General features: G+C 62.6%; 1 protein-coding gene across 1 annotated transcript; it reads left to right on the top strand.

Annotated features, from left to right (window-relative positions):
• The first annotated feature begins 396 nt into the window (after nucleotides 1-396).
• Nucleotides 397-5,251, top strand: HRH3 (histamine receptor H3). The gene is made up of 3 exons (XM_021672451.2): nucleotides 397-646; nucleotides 1,672-1,838; nucleotides 3,478-5,251. Exons 1-3 carry the CDS (start codon nucleotides 397-399, stop codon nucleotides 4,396-4,398), a joined length of 1,338 nt encoding a protein of 445 aa, XP_021528126.2. The 3' UTR covers nucleotides 4,399-5,251.
• Nucleotides 5,252-15,800: the final 10,549 nt, after the last annotated feature.

The following is a 15,800-nucleotide window of genomic DNA, read 5'->3' as shown; positions in this document are numbered from 1 at the left end:
GCGGCAGCCAATGGCGGGGGCCCGGCGCGGGGCGCGGGGGGCGGTGGGCTGGGCGCGGGGCGCACTCGGCTGCGCGTTGCGCTCGGGGTGCACGGTCGCGCCGGCAGCAGCTCCGGCTCCGGTTCCGCCGGCAGCAGCTCCGGCTCCAGTTCCGCTCCCGCTGCAGCAGCCGCGCCGCCGGCCCCGCTGGGCTTGGTTCCGTCCCCGGCCCCCTCGGCACCGCCCGCCCTGGCCCAGGCCCCGGCCCCGCGGACCATGCGCTGGGCGCCCCCCGGGGAACCCGACCCGGCCGAGGGCCCACAAAGACGAGGCTCCCGGACCGGGGCCCCTCCCGGCCGCCCAGCTCTCGGCCGGCGCCCTGCCCCGCGTCCCGGAGCCGCGTGAGCCTGCGGGGCCATGGAGCGCGCGCCGCCCGACGGGCCGCTGAACGCTTCGGGGGCGCTGGCGGGCGAGGCGGCGGCGGCGGGCGGGGCGCGCGGCTTCTCGGCAGCCTGGACCGCGGTGTTGGCCGCGCTCATGGCGCTGCTCATCGTGGCCACGGTGCTGGGCAACGCGCTGGTCATGCTCGCCTTCGTGGCAGACTCGAGCCTCCGCACCCAGAACAACTTCTTCCTGCTCAACCTCGCCATCTCCGACTTCCTCGTGGGTAAATCCCCAGCCCCCTGCCGCCGTGGGACCCCGCGTGGCCGGCCGGCGGGGACTGGAGCGCGGACCCGGGTGGCTCCCGCGGGCACACGCTCCACCAGGGCGCCCGGCGTGGGCCGGAGGCGTCCGGAGCCCATGGGGTGGGGGGCACGGGCGAAGTTCCTTGCCACTCAGGCCGCGGGACAGGGGCTGGGGAGGGGTGTCTCTGGGAAGGGACACGGGCTCTGAGAGGCGCAAGAAGCAAAGGCAGCGGGTGCAGCGCTGGCCCCTGCGCCGTAGCCAAACAAAGGCTGCTGCGGACTTAGGACCCGCGGAAGGCGCAGGGGGGCGGTTTAGAGAAGGTCTGGGGGAGGGGACATGGAAGGGGGATTTTTAGAGTTGTGTTGGGGGAGGGGACCGTGCGGAAGGTGGGGGTTGGGGGAGACGCTCGGAGGAGCGCGCTCTCACGTGTCCAGACTCTGCTGCCGGCTGGGGGGCGGGGCACGCGGAGGGGGCTGGAGAGCCAGACACCTGTTGGGGCTGTGAGGTGCGTCTCCCAGACACTCCAAGCCGGGCTTGGCAGTAGTAGCGGCTGGCGGCTGCCACCAAGTGCCCTGTCAGCCAGGAGAAAGGCTTTCTCGTTGTCTAAGCTGAGAGGGAGGGTAGGGGCTGGAGTCCCTCGAGGGAGGGGAGAGGGAAATTATCTTCTTTCCTCCTTTGAGGGTTCGGAGGGCGGGACAGAAGTCCAGGGAGTCCCAACTCCAGGCTCTCCCAGTCTTGTGGTGGCCAGAGGTCCCCATGCCTGGATCTTCCCTCCTGCCCCCAGGTCCAGGGGACACCAGTGGTGCTGGGAGCTATGTGGGGGTGAAGGCTGGTGGCAGGGTAGAGTGTGTGGCTGAGACCAGCTGTAGGGGCCGGTAAGATGAGGGTGGCTGGTCCCAGAAAGGCAGCCATTATGTGACCCCAGGTCCCGCCAGTGTCTGCGCTGAGGTCGGTCTGTCCCCAGCCCCTGGCGACATGGTCCCACTGTGGCCCTGCTCCCCACAGGCGCCTTCTGCATCCCGCTGTATGTGCCCTATGTGCTGACGGGCCGATGGACCTTTGGCCGGGGCCTCTGCAAGCTGTGGCTGGTAGTGGACTACCTGCTGTGCACCTCCTCTGCCTTCAACATCGTGCTCATCAGCTACGACCGCTTCCTGTCGGTCACCCGAGCCGTGAGTCCTGGGCCGCGGAGCCCCTGCTCACTCCTGCAGGGACGTTCTGGACGCCCATGGGAGGCACCGGGGTGGGCCGGTCCCCACCCCTGAGTTCTGAGCAGAAGTGGGCTTGGTCCCACTGCTTGCTGCTGACACAGGGGCTGCTCAATGGCCAGCTGCCCACTTGGGACCATGGCTGCCAGCCAGACTGTCCTGGCCCAGGCAGGAGGCAGGGAATCTGGACACAGATGTTCCCAGAGTTAAGGGAGGATCTGGGGCCGGAGGCTCTGGGTGACATCCCTCACACATGCGTGAGTGTAAGCATGCATACACACACAGGCACCAGGAAGGCAGGTGACATCCCTCACATGTGTGAGTGCAACCATGCACAGGGGCCCCAGGCGACATCCCTCACACATGCGTGAGTGTAAGCGTGCATACACAGGCCCCGGGCAACATTCCTCACACATGTGAGTGCAAGCGTGGATTACACACAGGCCCCAGGAAGGCAGGTGGCAGATCCTGACTCCATGTTTCCCTTCGTGGGAGGGGCCACCTGAGTCAGGGACCCTGCCCCCACCGGGCTCCTGCATCAGTGCTGTGCAGCCCAGGCAGCCGCAGCTGAAGTCTCTCCTTCCCCTGCTCATCTTCTCCTTGGCAGCTCACCTCCTCAGGGCTTTATCAGGTCCTCTGCAGGACTGAGGGCAGGCTATTTCGTTCTAGCCCAGAAAGGCCAAGAGACAGGGTGCAAAGAGCATGGGTTTGGGGTCCTCTTGAGCCCATCACCCTGTGGTCTCTCCCTCCTTTCCTGTCTCCCAGGCATGGGGCATAAGGAGAGCTGCCTCAAAGGGGAAAGCAGCCTAGCCCAGAGCCTGGCGCCGGGGTGCTCTGCCCAGCTCTCATTAGCAATAGCTGTGATCAAGTAAACGCCATCAGGCTGGTGGGGCAGGGCAGCAAGGCTCTCAGGTCCCTCTCCTCCAGCTGTCCCACCTGAGACCCCTCGGTGGGACCCTTGGCCCTTCTGCCCTTATCCCCACCAGCTGGTTGCTCTCTGCCCTGGGGAGGGCCCTGACTTCTCTCCCTGTTCTCCAGAGGCCGAGATGTCGATCTGGGATGTTTCGTTCTGTGGTTGGGGGGATGTCTCCCAGCAGTTGGCCAGCTCATGGCTTCACTCCTGAACCTCCAGCTTCCAGGGCTGCAAGCACTTGAGCAGGGGTGGGGCTGGACCTCCCACCTCCAACCTCTAGAGATGGCTCGGGCCTTTGCAGGATGCATCGTGTCGGAAACAGCTGTGTATGCATGTGGTCTGGGGCCCATGCTAAGGCTGGTCCCAGGGTGCAGGGGCCAAGGACAGGACCCCCAGGGAGCTCACAGCTGATAGGGGATGGTAAGCAGGCAGCCTAGCGGAGAGTGAGGATTCAGGTTGGTATCAGGGAGCTTCTGAGGCTCTCACTGAGTGTGGCGGGGCATCAGCCAGCCCAGGACACCAGGGGGGAGGGGGAGGGAGGGGAAAGAGGGAGGGAAGGAGGGAGGACCGGAGGGGAAGGGAGGAGCATTGCTGCTGAGGGAAGAGCCCACACAGGGCCCGCAGGCTGCCGGGGCGTACCCAGTCCAATATTCCTTCCGCCCTGCCCCTGACCAGCCTGCCCGTCTGCAGGTCTCATACCGGGCCCAGCAGGGCGACACAAGGCGGGCGGTGCGGAAGATGCTGCTCGTGTGGGTGCTGGCCTTCCTGCTGTACGGGCCTGCCATCCTGAGCTGGGAGTATCTCTCTGGAGGCAGCGCCATCCCTGAGGGCCACTGCTACGCGGAGTTCTTCTACAACTGGTACTTCCTTATCACGGCCTCCACCCTGGAGTTCTTCACGCCCTTCCTCAGCGTCACCTTCTTCAACCTCAGCATCTACCTGAATATCCAGAGGCGCACCCGCCTCAGGCTGGACGGGGCTCGAGAGGCAGCCGGCCCCGAGCCCCCACCCGAGGCCCAGCCCTCGCCACCCCGGCCGCCCCCCGGCTGTTGGGGCTGCTGGCGGAAGGGGCACGGGGAGGCCATGCCGCTGCACAGGTATGGGGTGGGTGAGGCAGCCACAGGTGCTGAGGCCGGGGACGTGGCCCCCGGAGGTGGTGGTGGGGGCGGCTCCGCGGCCTCACCTACCTCCAGCTCCGGCTCCTCGAGGGGCACCGAGAGGCCGCGCTCACTCAAGAGGGGCTCCAAGCCGTCGGCATCCTCGGCCTCACTGGAGAAGCGCATGAAGATGGTATCCCAGAGCTTCACCCAGCGCTTCCGGCTGTCTCGGGACAGGAAGGTGGCCAAGTCGCTGGCCGTCATCGTGAGCATCTTCGGGCTCTGCTGGGCCCCGTACACGCTGCTGATGATCATCCGGGCTGCCTGCCATGGCCACTGCGTCCCTGACTACTGGTACGAAACCTCCTTCTGGCTCCTGTGGGTCAACTCAGCTGTCAACCCTGTCCTCTACCCGCTGTGCCACCACAGCTTCCGGCGGGCCTTCACCAAGCTGCTCTGCCCCCAGAGGCTCAAAATCCAGCCCCACAGTTCCCTGGAGCAGTGCTGGAAGTGAGCAGGCCCAGAGCCTCCCTCTCAGCAGAGTCTCCTGGGCAGCTGGCCCTGCTGCCCCCAACCCGGCTCGTTACCCCAGGGGTGAGCCCCGCCATGTCTGTGGCCCTCTCTTAATGCCACGGCAGCCTCTCTTAGGCCACCTGCCCTGCCATGGAGGCACCTTCCTGGGCTGGCCAGAGGGCCCCTCACTGGCTGGACTGGAGGCTGGGTGGCCGGCCGTGCCCCCAACATTCTGGCTCCACCAGGAGGGACAGTCTGGAGGGTCCCAGACATGCGGCCCACCCCCCACCGACAGTGCAATGCCTGGTGGTGTTTGCCCTTCATGGTTACTGGTTGGTGTCCTTCCCAAAGCAAGCGCCTGGGTGTGCTCCAGGCCTCCTGCTCTAGCAGTTTGCCTCGGCACGTGCACACCCCTGCACACCCCTGCGCACCCTTGCACACTCCGGCACACACCTGCACACCATCCCTCTTCCCATACAAGCCAGGACACTGCCTTTGCTGCTGTCTCTTGCACAAGCCTCGGTCCTGGCCCCGACTCTCTTTCCACCAACTCTCTCTGCCCCCAAAAGTGTCAAGGGGCCCGAGGAGCCTCGAAGCTGTTCTCTGCTTTTCCATTCTGGGTGTTTTCAGAAAGATGAAGAAAACATGTCTGTGAACTTGATGTTCCTGGGATGTTTAATCAAGAGAGACAAAATTGCTGAGGAGCTCAGGGCTGGATTGGCAGGTGTGGGCTCCCACGCCCTCCTCCCTCCACTAAGGCTTCCGCCTGAGCTGTGCCAGCTGCTTCTGCCCACCCCGCCTTTGGGCTCACGCCGGCCCTGGCGGCCAAGCCTGCCCCGGCCACTCCATCTGCTAGCCAGGACCTCTGGGGGTTGTGGGAGGACGGGGCCCAGACGGGCCCGAGGGTCCCAAGGTGTGCAGGGGTGGTCCAGAGGAGGTGCCTGGGCAGGGGCTGCTCTGCCGTGTCCTGTGCGCCTGTGCCATGCACTCTGCATGCTCCTCTGCCTGTGCCCGCTGCACTGCCCTGCAAACCATGAGGTCACAATAAAGTGTATTTTTTATTGGTGCTGATTCCTGAGGACTTTGCAGGGTGGTCAGAGCCTTCGTGCTTTGAGGGGAGACCCCAGGGAGACAAGAGACGGGCGTGAGGCTGAGGTCTCTGTTTTCTTTTAAGTGGGGGGACTGCAGTGGGGATGAAGGGCAGCCTGCCACACCAGGGTTTCATCCCAGAAGGGTTTCATGCCCCTAGTGCCCTCCCACCGGACCCTACACTTCTCAGGAGCTGACTGGCAGCTGAGGAGACGCAGCCCGTGTCCTGCTCACAGACACGTAGTCCCTGCCCCTGCAGCCCTTCTGCCCCCAGGACAGGGAGGATCCTGCCATGCCCAACGTGTGCAGGGGCTGCGTGGCAGAGGGACTGCAGTGGCTGGCAGGAGGCACTGGGCGTGTGGCTGGAGCTGAGCTGGAGGGACTGCTAGGAGGGATGAGCCCTGGAGAAAAGGCATCTTTGGGAGGGGAGCTGTCCTGGGCAAAAGCCTGGAGGTGGCACTGAGGGTGCAGGATGGGGACACTGGGAGGAAGGCAGAGGGAGGGAAGGTGGCACCTTCCGCTGTGGCTCGTGAGCCCTCAATCCCAAAGGCAGCTGCACCTGCCCCATGGGCCCCAGGAGAGGGAGGCAGATGCCGGCTTCACCCAGGTGCTCAGAGGCCACTCGGAAACCACCCAAGCCCAACCTAGGTGAGATGCAAACTCGGTGAGCCAGGTGCCCTCCCCCGGCCTCCCCTCCCGTCCCCCGGCTCCAGCCTCAAGGGTCTGTCTTCCCAGAGCCCACCCTACTTCGGACAGTGCAGCCTTGCTGGGCACACTTTTGCTCACATCGCTCCTTCCCACCGCAGGGAGAACCATTTCCCAGCTACCCTCACAGCCAGTGCTGGGGGTGTGGGATCCACCAGGGCAGGGAGACCTCCGTCTCCCCCTGAAAGCACCAGTCCCGGCCACGCCAGCTCTCAGTACTGCAGAGAAGCTAATGGCAAAACCCGGGACCTCCAGACTTTTTCTCAAGCCCCAAAGCTAGACATGCACCGCTGTTTTCCAAACTCCCCAGAAACTTCCCCAGAATCTGAAGCTCCACCCCCTGCCCCCTCCCCGCCTCAGCTCTCTTTCCCTCTCCCGAACTTCTGACTCTGCCTCCCAGACACCCAAGTGACCCCTCTGAGGCAGGCTCCTCTGCCTGGGCAGAAGCCACACAAGACCCCTCTTAGTGACCAAAGGGAGGGTGGACGAGACTGGGGACACCTGGGCCTTCCTTCCTAATCCTTGTCCCAGCCTGTGTGCACCTCTGTCCCTGGGGCCGGGCACCTTTCCAAGCAGAGCTGGAGCTGTGAGGACAGATGTCACCTTCAGAGTGGGGCGCCCCTCTCGGAGGCCCTGAGGCCAGCTGTTGTCCCCCCGCCGCGGGCCCTGCACCACCCAGCCTGGCTCCGCAGCGGGCGTTGGTCCCCCCAGAGCTGTCTGGGAAAGGACAAAAACCATTCTCCGCAGCGATGGGTGCTTCTGCGCCGACAGCCCAGCAGAGCCCCTACTGCCCCTCCGCCCGGCCCTGCTAAATGGCTGCAAATTGGAGGATAAAAGCACAGGCTTTCAAGCAATTTTGCCTTCAATCTCTGGAAACTGCTGCTCCCTGGAGCTCCTGTGCGGGATGGAGGACGAGAGAAGAAAGACACCGAGTCTATTGGGCCCGAGTTCTGCAGCAAACAAACATGGAAGGGGGCCTCTCTCTCTGAGTGAGCGTCTGGGAGGGAGACGGAGCCTGTGGGCCCGGGCTGGAGCCGCTGCCCGGGGGGGTCTGCCCGCCCAGGCCACTGCTGTCTACTGAGCGCCCACTGTGTGCCAGGCACAGTGGTGGGGACTGGGCTGCACAGGGAATCCAGTTTCTGTGAGCAGGACCAACAGCAGCCAGCCTGGAGGCCCTGAGGAACAGGGCGTGTGGGGACACAGGGCTGCCCTGGTGCGTGTGGGCGGCCTGGTTGCCTTCAGGGCCACCCTCGGCCCTTCTGTTGCAGGAGGCAGGGCCACAGTCAGGCCCCGGGCAGCCCGCGGGGAATAGGGGCTCAGGCCAGCAGGGTCTCCCCAGCCCAGGCCCTCGGAGGCTGCCACCAGCTGTGTGGCCGGCCAGCTCACCTGCCGTGCTGGTTACGGGGTGCCCTGGGGCAGGTTCTGGGCACATGCTGGTGAGGGTCCTTCCCAGCTTGGGACGAAGCCCTGAGCTCTCAGGATGCCCAGCAGGCAACCCTACTTCTGTCCTGCAGGAACGGCCCAGTTACTGGGGAGCCAGGGCCACAACAAGGGAGAGCTTCCGGAGCCTTGCCATGGAGGAAATACGGCTGCCTGGCACTCTGTGCCCAGCACACCTGGTGCTTACAGCCGGGCCTGGGGGTGTGAAGAGCCTTTCCACCAACATTTACTGGCACTCCCCTGGGTGCCAGGTTGAGGTGGGGAACCCTATGCCCTTGAAGCCACCTGGGGAGGTATAGATGCTCTTCATTCTACAGATGTGAGAACCGAGGGTTGGGAAGCTGGTGACACCCCCGCCCCATGCCACTTTCGGCAGTTGGGGGTGCAGCCAGGATGGGACGCAAGGTGTGACTCTGAGGCCGATGCTCTTTTGATCCCAGTGCACTGTCCCTGAGCACTTACTGTGTTCTGGGCACCACAGTGCGGCAGGTGTAAGCAGCTCCCCGACTCCCGTGGACCGTGCCCTCTGGGGGGACACCACTGTGTGCAGTTGCTGGCGGGGGCACCCCCTGGGCAAGAGCAGAGTGGGACATCCAGGAAGCACTGCGTGGGCCTCAGACCCAGACCTCAGCTCTGCCGATCTTAAAAGGAAGCAGCCATGGAGTGGCACTGGGGTCCCTCCACTGTGCCGGGCATAAGACCCCACTCAGTCAAGCTGGGCCAGGAAGAAGCTGGGGGGAATAAAAGGGAGGAGCAGGGGTGGGCTGTGGAAGCTGAAGTCCCAGTTGTCAGGCAGAAAGTGTGTCTGGAGGGGAAACTGAGGCCTGGGGCACAGGGACTGCCCTAGCCCACCCAGCAGGTAAGCATTAAGGCTTGGACTAGAACCCAGGCTTCCTGGCAGGATGCCGGCCCTGACCCTTCCTGTCCCAGCAGGTCTTAGAGGCCAGCGGGGGCCTGCTGGGCCCGGGCTCCTTCCCCTGAAGAATGGGCTCGGCCATGCTCGGGGGTGGATGGAGAGCCGTTGATGAGTGGCCTCCGCCTGGCCCTCCGAATCCAGTTGGCACCACTCTCCCTGCCTGGCTGCAGCTCAGCAGGCCCCTGGCCCTGGCGGGCGGGAAGCGGCTCTGGCGCCCGCTGTAGGCCTCCCCATCATCACGGCAAATTGCTCCATTGCTGGCGGTGCCCGCACCTGCTCGCTGCGGACAGCGCTGTGCTAACATCACCAAGTGCCAGGCCTCTCAGCAGGCAGCGCTGGAGGTGGCCAGCTGGAGGAGGCTGGGGGGAGGTCGCCAAGGTCCCCGGAGGGCCGCCTCCTCCCCACCCCTTCTTTCCTTCCTTTCTCAAGGGCGGGGAGTCGGCTGGACGGGGCCACTTCCCAGCCGTGTGACCTCAGATAGGTCCCTCAACCCCTGGGGACCAAACAGCTCCCCTCATTGGAGTCTAGTGAGGATCGAGGGATGTCTTGCTCCCAGTGTCCGTGGGGGTCAAATTCCTCCCCGGACCTGAGGCTGCATCCAGGGACTGGCACTGGGGGGAACTTTCAGGGGCAGCAGATCCCAAAGCAGGAGTCAAGGTCAAGGGTCAAGCTCCAAAGGGGCCTCTGTTTCCCTTTGAGGACACACAGGGGTCTGTCAAGAAGCCCAGCAGGGCTAGAGCAGGGAGGGACAGGGCCAAGACTCAGGGGTCCCTTTCTGCACCCGCCTGGGAGGAATCACCTTGCCGCCAGGCACATGTGCGCGCTCAGACCATAGTAACGACCAGAACGGCTCTGGGGCACAGCGCTGCATTCCAGGCACCAGTCTGAGCCCTTTCCTCAGCTCATCTGGCTGAAGGAGGTGAAGTGACCTGGTCATCACGCAGCAAATCTGGGACCATTTTCCAAGCCCTTGTCTCTCAGGACCACCTTCTTCTTCCTCTCCTGAGCCGGACGCCTCAGACACCTGCTCGGGAGACACAGTTTTCTTCGGGGGACCACTCCCCACTCACTCTGGTGGGCTTGGTGGGGCTAAACCCACCCCTGGGCTCCAGGGTTCATGTAGGTCTCTGACATGGCTGGGCACCATCACCATGACGGGTCTAAGGTGACACACATCAGAGTCCCAGGACTCTGGCTGGGAGCCTGGGAAGGAGGTGCCCTCTCCAGCCAGAGCTGCCGTCCTGCCTGCCTCCAAGTCTGCCTGGTGGAGGGAGTCCCCCTGGAGCAGCCAGAGCGAAGGAAAGTCAAGGTGAGAGCTGGGGAGAGGCAGATTCCCCATGCTGTTGTCTGAGCACCTGGATCCAGCCCTGCCTGAAGCTGGCCCTGGAGCTTAATGTTTTACAAGTTATCAAGTCCACCTTCTTTCCTAAAGCCCACACAAGATGCGTTTTTATAATTGGAGTGGGTGAGACTCCACCCAGGCTGGCATCCTCAAACCCAGGGGAGAACAGGTCACTCCTGCCCATGGGAGGTCTGTGTCTCTGATTAATGAAAAGTGGGGAAGTCAGATGATTTTTTGGTAAATGATAAGGTGTTGTTTGTCATGGTCACCGGTAGGAAAGCCATCTTCCAACAGAGCAGGCTCTGGAGAGAGGAGGGTGCCATCCTTTCTGTCTACAGAAGGCCTCTGTGAGGGGCCTCCCCTAGGCTGCCCGCCTCAAGTGGCCGTAGGAGGGAGAGGCTTTGGCCCCTGCCCCCAGCCCCTCCAGATCACCCCCTCAGGGGCTGGAGGAAGGCAGGGGAGGCTTCGGGAAAGGGTGTGCCTCGTTCCCCCAAGGCCCTGGCCATCCTATCCCCCAAGTGTTGGGTCTCCTGGCACCCCCTCTGGGCAGGCATCACTGAGGACAGTCCGTGTTGAAGCAACTCTCCCTGTCACCACCTCTTCCTCGCTTGGGCCACCACCTGCTTTCCTTAGGGTCACCAGATAAGAGGCAGGACGCTCGCCAAGTCTGAACTTCAGCATCACGACGACAGATGTCTCAGTGTGTGCGTCCCATGCAGTGCACTGTTCATCGTAAATCCAAAATTCCACTCTAGCGGCTTGCGTTGTGCCTGCCTGAGGAAACCTGCCCGCCGTCTGCTCTCCCTCCAAGGCCCTCCCTCTGCTGAGGGGACACTGGGGGCAGCATGGGGCACCTGGCTTTAAGGAGCCACCAAGCTCTTTGGCAAGGAAGAGAAAAGGCTGGGGCTGGGGTTGGGAGGGGGACTGGAGCGGCTGCCTGGGACCTGGACCCTCGGGCCTGGTTGGGGGTGGCGGGCTGAGCAGTGGGGGCGTGGCTTGCCCAGCACACAGGAGGGGCCTAGCCACCAGGCCCATGAGGCTCTGCTCCACCCTTGGCTGGGGATCCCAGGAGACACCCAGGGCCCCAGTGAGCCCAGAGGATCCTGAACAGGGAAGGTACCCATCTGTGCCCAGGCAGGGTGAAGGGAGCTTGCTCCAGGTCCAGCAGGGGAAGGCACAGCTTTGGCTCATGCACTGAGTCTTGTTACCCCACTGGACCGAGGAGGGAACGAGGCAGGGGGAGTGAGACACCGCCATCCTCACTCTCAACACCCGGCCGAGCCATGGCCAGCCTGTTCCCCTGGAGGCCATGGCAGAAAGCAGGGATTTCCTGGCCCTAGGGAAAATCATGTATCCACTGGTGCCCACTGATTTTTTGCAAAGAAGCATTTTTTTCTCCTGAAGAATCAGACAATTACAACAAAGAAAAAACAATCAGGCATCCCTGTCTTTCACAAGCCCTGTCCCCGCACCCACTGCTGGGAATCAGGCGTGGTTCCCATGCAGGCCTGTCTTGCACCCATGGGTTCAGCAGCCTGTGGGCCATCAGGCCATTAGGCCACATCCTCGGACTCTGCCTCTGTCTTGCCTGTGTAGCTATCCCTATGTCCCATGGAGGAGCCTAGGGTCCTCTCTGACTGTCTGGCTCCTTTCAGAAGTGGAGACCCTGGCCTGGGGGTGAGGCTGGTGGCGGAGCCAGTCCTGGCAGTAAGAATATGAACTACCAGAACCACAGGTAGGGCTGGGCCTCCCCTTTGCATGGCCTCTGCTGGCAGTGCTGCTGGAGATGTCCCCAGATCCCATGATCCTCAGTAGTGGCAAAGACCAGGAGGGATGTGTCCTGCAGAAGCCAAGCACCAAGGGGTGTGGAGGCTGCAGAAAGGTTTGCTTGTGTTCGGCTGACCTCATGCTGCCTTCTTCCAGCAGAGCGCGAGGAGGGGACAGTCCCAGGAGGGCTGGGAAGAGGCAGCACAAACACTCCTCAGAGCGGCTCCAGGGCTCATCAGCGGGCGGTGGGCTCCCGACATCATGCCTTCCCTGTTGGAGATTGTTGTAGATTCCCGTGCTGTTGCATGCAACACTACAGACACCCACGTGCCCTTGACTGGCTTCCCTCACGGGCAACATAGGGTGAGCCACCTTCCAAGACAACAGCACGCACGCCATCGCCGCACACAGGCTCCCGCTCCCCGGCACTTTGTGTGTGCATGTTTAGTTTTACGTCATAAGAGAAGCATAAAGCTGACCACTGGAACTATCTGAAGTGTGCAGTCAGCGGCGCCCTCCCACTGCTGTGCACCCATCGTGACCCTCCACCTCCAGAGCTGCTCATCTTCCCAGCCTGAAACACTAAGCCAGTGGGATTCTTTCACATGAGCAGAGTCGTGGCCCCCGCACCCACACACGGGACCCTGGCACAGCCCTTCTGTGTCCATGGCCACCTGCACCCTCCTGCCCCCTCAGCCCGAGGACACCCATCCATTCTCCTCATTGTCGTTTCTGTATCGCTCTGCAGAGGGAACCATCAGGTGTGACCTACCGGCACTGGCTCTCCCTGGCCTGACGCCTGTGGTCCCTGAGTGGGAGCCACGTGGGCAGAGCCGCTCCCCACTCCCACTGCACGCTGCCGCGCCCCGCAGCTCTGCTGTGCCCCTTCAGCAGCACCCAGCAGGTCCCCGGCACGTGTTCACTGATGAGACGCTCAGGTTGCCTCAGCACGTCTGCCCTTCAGGCCTCCCTTCTGGGGCCAGGACTGACCTGGGCACTGGGCAGACAAACGAGGTCTCTTCTCACCGCACTGGGGGGACGGTGGATAACATGGGTGGTGTGGAAAGTGCACACACAAGAGGGTGGTGGCCCCAGCTGTGCAGATCCCAGGTGGGTGAGGCTGTCTTTGGCTTTCTGATTAGAGGGCATTTCATGGGGTGTCTGGGGCGGGCACGGGGTGACAGGGATCAGCAACACAGAAGCCTGCAGTCTAGGGAGTGGCCCAGCATGGCCGAGACACAGGAGCGGGTGGCGGCGCTGGTGCTGCGGGCACAGGGACTCCCAGTGAGGGGCCTGGCTCCCTGGCGCAGGCACTGAGCGGAGAAGCCGCTGGCAGGCCACTACCATTGTCCAGAGCAGGGGTGGAGGCGACAGGCATGCGGGACCTGGGGTGGACCCGAGGGCAGAGCTGCTGCAGGCGAGCAGGCAAAGGCCCCGCGTGAGGCTGAACTCAGCACAGCACACGCGCCGGGAAGCACACACGACAGCCAGATGGAAAGGGAGGCCGGGCGCGGAGGCTCACGCCTGCAATCTCAGCACTGTGGGAGGCCAAGGCAGGCGGATCACCTGAGCTCAGAAGCTCAAGATCAGCCTGGACAACATGGCGAAACCCCGTCTCTACTAAAAATACAAAAGTTAGCCGGGCGTGGTGGTGCACGCCTGTAATCCCAGCTACTCAGGAGGCTGAGGCAGAAGAATCGTTTAAACCTGGGAGGCGGAGGTTGCAATGAGCCGAAATCACACCACGGCACTCCAGCCTGTGTGACAGAGAGACTCTGCCCTCCCTACCAAAAAAAAAAAAAAAAAAAAAAAAAAAGATGGAAAGGGATGCTGCTTGGGGTCAATGTGCCCTGAAATCCACATCCACAGAACCCCAGAATATCACTATTAGAAACAGGGTTTGTGCAAATGGAACCGCAGGTCTCAAGATGGAACTATCCTGGTTTAAAGAGACCCACATCCTGCAGCCGGCATCCGCGGAGGTCAGAGGACACAGACACACGGGGGAAGTCACTTGGGGACGGCACAGGCACGGGAGCCCTGCCACCGCCAGCCGAGGAGGAGCACAAAGAACCTCCCCGGCCTGGAGAGGCCTCATGCCCTGCCTATACCGGAATCCACGTAGGTTTTCTTTTCTTTCTTTTTTTTTTGAGACAGGGTCTCATTCTGTCACCCAGGCTGGAGTGCAGTGGCGCGATCTTGGCTAAGTGATCGGGGGTTCAAACGATTCTTCTGCCTCAGCCTCCCGGGTAGCTGCGACTACAGGTGTGCACCACCATGCCCAGCTAATTTTTATATTTTTTAAGAGAGATGGGGTCTCACCATGTTGGCCAGGATGGTCCCACACTCCTGACCCCAGGTGATCCACCAGCCTCGGCCTCCCACAGTGTTGCATGACAAGCATGAGCCACCACACCTGACCAGCTTCTGCTGTTTTAAGTCACCCAGTTTGTGGCGCTTTGTCACAGCAGCCCAGGATGCTGATAAGGAACAGACAAAACTTTATTTTCAAACAGAAACGCTACGTTTTCCCACAGCACTGGCACGAGGCGGGCTTCGACACGGGACGCTCAGGGCAGACCCCTCCTCGCTCGTATCCAAGTGGAAGGTGGCAGGGCCCCAGGACACCTGGACCTCACCCCCCGGCTGCCTGCCGAGATGCAGAGATGGCTGAGATGGCTGAGCTGGGGGCGCCAGGAAGGCCCAACCCGGTTGCCTCCACCCAGGGGCTAGTGTTTCAAGGTCAACTGGGACCCGCCTAGGGCGCGGGATGGAGAAGCTCCACGCCAGCGTTCCCAACACACCTAATGCTCATAAAGCAAGGCAAGCCCACGGCAGACCACGGCAGAACCTGGCCGCCAGCTGGAGACCACCTGTTGGGGGCAGTTTGCATGGCTGCTCTCGGCTCCATGTGGCCTCTCATGGGTCTTCCAACCTGGTTCGGTCACAGGCCATGGAGGGGAGGCTGCAAGGCCCTTGGAGGCAGTCTCGGAATGTGTGTGTCACTTGCCGTCCTGCTGGTCAGGGCAGGTCGCAGGGCAGCCATGCGTGAGAGCACTGCAGTCCCGGCTTACGCTTGCTGAGCGTGTTTCCAGTCCCGATGCTGTGCACGTCGGCCCCCTTCGTCCTCCCGGGAACAGGGCTGGGCCCGCCTGCTCCTGCCACTCCCACCCCTGGTCCCCTAAATGACAGGGATGGAGTGAGGCAGGCAGGAGCTTCGCTGCTGAGGTCCCCACAAGCTTGGGCCAGGCCTGGCCCCTCGGAAGTTCTGCAAGTGAGCAGGGAGCTGTGGGCGGGGGGGACGCCAGGCACGGGGGTGCTGCTCGGGGCCGAGAGGTGGGAAACTGAGGGAAACTGTGTCCCTTGATACCCATGTCCTCCATCTTCACACTTCCTGCCAAGGCCAGGGGTCTGAGAGCCCCAAGTGGACACCCGGGGGCACCCACTGCAGGGTGACGACCCACAGGACAGAGTGACTGAGAAGAGAGACTCGGAGGTGCCCAGCACAGTGGCACAAGGCCTCTGGCTGTGGGGTTGCTGGGTGGCCTCGCCTCTGGCCTGCATCTCTGGCCCCACAAGGAAGCAGGTCCAGAGGGAGAAGGAGGCCGACATGAGGAAGCCTCCAGGAAAAAGGAAGCCGGGGACACTAGAAAATGTCACCAGGCAGGCCAGGAGCGGTGGCTCACGCCTGTTATCCCAGCACTTTGGGAGGCTTAGGAGGGTGGATCACCTGAGGTCAGGAGTTCAAGACTAGCCTGGCCAACATGGAGAAACCCCATCTCTACTAAAAATATAAAAATTAGCCAGGCGGGGTGGTGCACGCCTGTAATCCCAGATGCTCAGGAGGCTGAGGCGGGAGAATCCCTTGAACCTGGGAGGCAGAGGTTGCAGTGGGCCGACACTGTGCCACTGCACTCCAGCCTGGGCAACAGAACGAGACTCAGTCTCAAAATAATAATAAAAAAAATAAATAAATAAAAATAGTTTCAAACTAGGAGCAGCCTAAAGGCTCCTGGTGCCATCGCCACCCTCTGTGCACCTGCCAGCAGTGACCAACGCCGGCTCCAGGTCCGGTGTTCCGAGGCTGCTGGGACACACAGAGTCCCTGCGTAGGAGCAGCCCAGGCAGCCCACACATGCTGACT

This window comes from Aotus nancymaae, unplaced genomic scaffold, assembly GCF_030222135.1.
Source record: "Aotus nancymaae isolate 86718 unplaced genomic scaffold, 86718_ANA_hifiasm-v0.15.2.pri h1tg000029l, whole genome shotgun sequence".
NCBI lineage: Eukaryota > Metazoa > Chordata > Mammalia > Primates > Aotidae > Aotus > Aotus nancymaae.
The sequence above is the reverse complement of the archived record's forward strand: the minus strand, read 5'-3'. Positions and strand labels throughout refer to the sequence as shown.

What these genes read in the sequence shown, in the direction of transcription:
- HRH3 (XM_021672451.2), top strand. Translation starts at nt 397, where the DNA reads ATGGAGCGCGCGCCGCCCGACGGGCCGCTGAACGCTTCGGGGGCGCTG. An exon ending in CATCTCCGACTTCCTCGTGG is followed by an intron (nt 647 to 1,671) that starts GTAAATCCCCAG and finishes TGCTCCCCACAG; the next exon opens with GCGCCTTCTGCATCCCGCTG. An exon ending in TCCTGTCGGTCACCCGAGCC is followed by an intron (nt 1,839 to 3,477) that starts GTGAGTCCTGGG and finishes GCCCGTCTGCAG; the next exon opens with GTCTCATACCGGGCCCAGCA.